Source organism: Populus euphratica, unplaced genomic scaffold (assembly GCF_000495115.2).
Source record: "Populus euphratica unplaced genomic scaffold, PopEup_1.0 scaffold25.1, whole genome shotgun sequence".
Lineage (NCBI taxonomy): Eukaryota > Viridiplantae > Streptophyta > Magnoliopsida > Malpighiales > Salicaceae > Populus > Populus euphratica.
This window is the reverse complement of record NW_011499851.1, coordinates 1,258,144-1,263,932: the sequence shown is the minus strand read 5'-3', so window position 1 is coordinate 1,263,932 and position 5,789 is coordinate 1,258,144. Positions and strand designations below refer to the sequence as shown.

Below are 5,789 nucleotides of genomic sequence, written 5' to 3'. Positions count from 1 at the left end.
ATTTTCTCTTTGACCCTAGAAATTCACACTAACTTTTTCAAAAGTCTATTGTATCCTTCAATTTTTATTTTTATTAATTTTAGTTTTTATTCTTTTAATTATAATTTGTTTTATTTTCAATGCTTTTTGAAGTTATTTTTTTAATTTCATCTTTAGACATTTTATTTCATTTATTTTTTATCTAATTTAGTCCCTGTTTTTTTATTGTTTTTTTTTATGTTTTATCTTTTTCTTAATTATTTGCTTTAATTTCTTTTCTTATTATTTTATATGATTTAATTTTTTTTATCCGATTTTAGTCATCACTTTTTTTATTGATAATTTATTATCCTTCTCTTGAGGTTTTTTATTTTGATTTTATTCCTTAACATTTTATTTCATATAATTTCTTTATCCAATTTTAGTCCTTATTATTTTTATTGTTTTTTTTTAATTTTATGTTTCAACTTACTCTTTAGTTGTTTTCTTTTATTTAGTTTTTATACCAAATTTAATTTTTATTTTTTTATATGTTATTTTTTTTATTTTAATATTTTTTATGATTGAAGTTTACTAAGTGATTTTTTTTTTGTGTACCTTTTTATAAGGTAATCTAGGTTTCATAGTCCATATTTAATTTATATTTGTTTTTTTATTAAAAATTAGTTTTTTTTAAATTTATCATTTAATATTAGGTTATAGAACCCTGAGCTTTATTATTTGTTTCATTTTATTTTTATAAATTATCCTGAGTAACGGGTTAATTAAGTCAATATGATTGATTTGGACTTTTTTTCCTGATATTTTTTTATGAATCCTTTTATAATTTTATTATTTAATATTAAATTATTAGCCCTTAAACTTTATATCTTTTTTTTATGTGGAGTTATTTCAAGTATGAGTTAGTAAAATAACCCAAGTTAAAATCTAGGATTTACAAAATGAATAGAACACTACCGGACACCATAAAATTACTCTACTGGAATCTATTATATTTCCATTCATATTTATTTTGTCTAGTGAATCTTTCTATATGAATTATGAAACTACCTTGAAGGTTGTTGCCAGGCAGTCTGCACACCCTTCACTCTTTTAATAAACAATTCCTTTATGAATATCATATAAATATGTCATTTACGGTATTATTATAATCTAGACATTATAAGATTTCTATACATATATTATATGTGCCCACAAATAGCACCAAATAAGTGCGACCCTCTGCCAGCACCTAAATCCAATAATTTTAACTTTGCTTACTTGCTAATCCAATCATTTCAGACCCTATAATAACTATTCAATTTTTCCACCACAAGTCACCAACCCTTGCTAACAATAATTTTAACTATGTGTTCTCAGGTTCGAGTTTTTGGTTACTCATATGATTATCATTGGAGGCTTACATGGTCGTTAACTTCAGGGCCCGTGGGATTAGTCGTGGTGCGCGCAAGCTGGCCCGGACACCCACGTTAATCTAAAAAAAAAAAAAATAATAATAATGGGAGAATATACCAGCAGGGTCGTGACTCAGCGGCTGTTGGAGCTGCTTGCCTTCCTTCGAGCTTAGGTTCGAATCCTAGTGGGAGTGGGGTTGGCAAGTTGTTCCCTTCATGTTTCTACTGGGTCCTCTTTGTACGGTATGTCTGTCACCCCCGCGGTGCCTTACCTGTTCACTGGGCTTGCAGGATATTCAGTGGACCGTGAGATTAGTCGTGGTGCGCGCAAGCTGGCCCGGACAACCACGTTAATAAAAAAAAATAAAAAAAATAATGGGAGAATATTTTTGACCAAAAAAAATAGTAATGTGAGAAATTCATTGAAATTTTTTATATATTATTATTTCCCATCACATTTTTATGTGATTTTATGTACTCGACACAACAGAATCAAACAAATTTGGTTTAAAGAGACAAGAAATAACACAATCAGCAGCCACGTGTCTCTTTTTTCAACCAATGGAAGGGGAACTATAAGACAAATGACCACCCTACCATCGCTGAAAACGGTCCACCTCTTTTTATTCATTTATTTGTCCTAACCAAAAAGGCAAGTGGGTGCGTCTACTTAACACAATAAGGCTGTGTTTGGAAGACAGGACATGCAAGGTCGTTCGAATGAAAATAGAGAAGAGAGCTCGTCTCCTCTCCTCACTTTTTTACAGGATAAACAAAGGTTGGAAATTACTTCTTTCTGTTTCAAGAAGATGCACCTCAATCTAGATATGGACGGCTTGCCTACAAAATTTAGTTTTGATATATGAAAGCTAACTCGATGGTATCTTTATTGTCAAAACAATCTTTTATTCATGAAATAAATATTCAAATGTGAAAATGAAAACTAATTTATGGAAATAAATCTTTCTTAAAAATGTCTAATCCTTAAAAATAATTGCTCATTCTTCACTTTTTACACGACAAGAGTATAAATATCATCTTTATATTAGGGAAGAACCATAATAATTTGATATATTTTATAAATAGAATATTAGAATTGTGTAAAATATCATATCATATCTCTTAACACTAAATAAATAATTAAATTTATGACAAAATAGATATAAGATATTTTCCCTTCTTTTATACCGTCTCTAAATTATATATTTATACCGTTCAAATAATCACTCATCTTCTTAATAAAAAAAAATTTAACTTTTAAATTTTATAATCTACCTAAAACAGGTATAGAATTATATTAATATTTAAAGTGTTTGTTTTTACTGTGGTATAAATAATCAAATTCCTCAAATATAGTTATCTGATTACAAAACCTTAATTGATTTTATAATAAAAAAATCTAATATTGAAGAAGATTTATATAGGGGATATCTTGTATCATTTTCTTAAGTTTTTATTATTTGGTAATGTAAATGAAAATAAGAAGAGATTTCTTTTTATTGTCAAAATAATTATAATTAATTATCATTTAAAAAAAAGACACGCACGCACACACAAGCCTTTCAAATTCATTTCTTAGAAATCACCTTTTCCATTTCCTATCTCCCAAACAGAACTCTAATTTCCAACCACATGTCCAGAACAAGAGTAACCCACGTGACAATTGACCTGCTAAGCCAGTCACTTACTGTTCGTAGCCTATAATACCTGCAAGACCCCGCATCGTTTTGTTGCGTAGGTGTCCGTGTAAACCACACGTCATTTCCATTTTTCTGGTTATTTCCGGCGGCAACCGCGAGACGCATCAACTTCTTCTGGTACAAATTTTTCTCTCTTTTTTTCACCAGAATCCCACAAGACTTTTACCTCAGAGTCGCTTCTTTATGCAATTATACTTCTGGCTGTTATGTGTCATGTCATAGAATTATGTCAATGCTGATTTTATTTTATTTTTGGCATTAATTTGTTGTGCTCTAAGTTATTGTATTTATTGTTATCAGAATTTGAGATTGCGATGTGGTTAATGAATGAGAGGTGGCGAGGTCTGGTTTTTGAGATTACATGGTTGATCATGGTGATTAGTTTGCTTATTTATCTTTTTGGGAAATTCTGATTGATTTGTGTATCAAGTGATGCTCTTTATGAATGGTGGGTTTTGAGTTTGTGGTGAGAATCCATGAAACTTTTATCAAGAAAGGACTGGGCTGTTGTTAATTTTAGCTAAGTTATGGTTTTATTGTTCGCAAGATTTATGATCAAAGTAGTAATAGGTTAATTTAATTCCGTGGGTAGAATACCATTTTTTAATTTCTGATTTCATGGAGTACTAGGGATTTTATTTATTTGACTGTGATTGGAAATTTCACTTATTTTTCACCTTTTCTGTTAAGTTCTCAAGTGGGGTTTTTTTCTATATTGTTTCCAGAAAAGGAAGCAATGGATTTTTTGCTTGAGGGAACAAATGAGGACGCATCTGAATGCCATTTTGATGACAAGGACATTCAGAGATGCCCATTTTTGAGGAACATCAACAAGCCAACCAGCTTTTCGTTCTCTCCTCTGAATTTCCTTAATCCTGTAAGTTGTTGACCTTTGAAATGAGCACCATCTTGCCTTTTGATCTGTGCAGTTGGTTTATTTTATTTTTCTGGTTGCAAAAGTTGGTCAAGTACCTTAAATTTGACCTCTTATCTCTGTTTCTTAAGGTACAAGGAGCTAAAGGTCCAATTTTTGAAGATGGCCCGAATTTTGGTATGGCGTTTAAGCTCTTTCATGGCAAGGATGGGGTTGTCCCACTCTCAAATCAGTCCAGCTTTTATGATAACACTTTGGAACCCGAGCCTGCTCCTCAGTTCAATCCCTTAGCTGCAAAAGCTGCCACCATCAGTCTGTCCGCATTTGGTCCTGGTGGACCGTTTGGCTTTGGTTCCTTCAATGATAAGTGGAAGAATCAGAAAAAGAAATCAGAATCAGCTAGCAAGAAAGAACCATCTTCTCAGGTAGATGAACACTCTTTACCTGAATATAATTGATTTGGATGCAGGGAATCATTTTGAACTCAAATGTAAGAGAAAAATATGTTTCTTGTTCCTGTGGTATAGCAAACATATTTAATTCAGGTGAATGATCCAATCATGCCATATTGAAACAAATATATTGAGGCAACAGATTTCAACAATGGTTTGTTTGTGAAACATGGTATATAAACTAGAAATGGATATCGTCTTGCTTTTGTGGACTGAAATTGTTCCTTTTGACTCTTGAGTTACTTGTCCTGCGAATGACCATAACCACAGTGCTATTCACAATGTGTTATGTTTTTGAATTTCCAGAAAGGAAACACTTCAAAACATGAGGCAATGGGAAACGAATGGCTGGAAACAGGCAACTGCCCCATAGCTAAGTCCTATAGAGCTGTGAGCCGTGTACTCCCACTAGTAGCATCGACTCTTCAGCCACCCCCTAGCATGAAGCTTAGGTGTCCGCCTGCTATAGTTGCGGCAAGGGCTGCCCTAGCCCGGACTGCCCTTGTTAAAAACTTGAGACCTCAGCCACTACCTGCAAAGATGCTTGTCATTGCTCTGTTGGGCATGGCCGTGAATGTACCATTGGGCATGTGGAAGGAACACACAGAGAAGTTCTCTCTTCAATGGTTTGCAGCTGTGCATGCAGCTGTGCCCTTCATAGCCATGCTAAGGAAGTCTGTCTTGATGCCAAAAACTGCCATGGCACTGACCATTGGAGCTTCTATCCTAGGGCAGATTATTGGTTCTAGAGCTGAGAGGCACCGGTTGAAAACTGTGGCTAGCAAGGAAAGGTTGGAAGTAAAAACAGCAATTGCTGCTGCCGTTGACAGATACAGCCCAAGCCAGGTCAGTGGCAATGCTGGCACTAATTGTGGTACAGAGATGTTATGGGACCCTCTTCTTATTAAGGCTAGCGGAAGCAAATCATCTACCAATGTTTGTTTCTAACAACACAAACTGAGTGGAATGGAATAAAAAAAACGGCAGCAGTATTCATGCGAATAATGCCAAGATTTGGAGATTAAACTTTCAGTGAAGCCTATGGCATGTAACATATGAAGTGTTTATTTCTTGTGCTTTTTATGTAACATGAGTTGCAACTCAATCATAAGGGCATCTCCAACGTACGAGGCAAAAGAAAAGCCAATGGTAAAAGGATAGCTAAAATGACTTCTCTTTCAAAAATGCTGTTCGTACATACCTCCATCAAAGTGGAAACAATTAAAAAAAAAGAAGCCATGTGAAAAAAAATAAAACTTAAAACTCTTTAAAGAAAAAGTGAAGTATTTCTTCCTCGCTCTTCAATACAATTAATTCTTCAAATAATTTTTTTTATTGGAGTATACAATAACTAAAAAAAAAAACTATATTTATACTACGCAAAATACCA

The 5,789-nt window shown here is 33.1% G+C and overlaps 1 protein-coding gene across 1 annotated transcript; it reads left to right on the top strand.

The window, feature by feature from the left end:
- The first annotated feature begins 3,083 nt into the window (after nucleotides 1-3,083).
- LOC105121461 (uncharacterized) lies at nucleotides 3,084-5,515 on the top strand. Its single transcript, XM_011020107.1, has 4 exons — nucleotides 3,084-3,190; nucleotides 3,799-3,950; nucleotides 4,079-4,372; nucleotides 4,706-5,515. The coding sequence occupies exons 2-4, from the start codon at nucleotides 3,810-3,812 to the stop codon at nucleotides 5,345-5,347; spliced, it is 1,077 nt and encodes a 358-aa protein (XP_011018409.1). The 5' UTR covers nucleotides 3,084-3,190; nucleotides 3,799-3,809; the 3' UTR covers nucleotides 5,348-5,515.
- The last annotated feature ends 274 nt before the right edge of the window (nucleotides 5,516-5,789 follow it).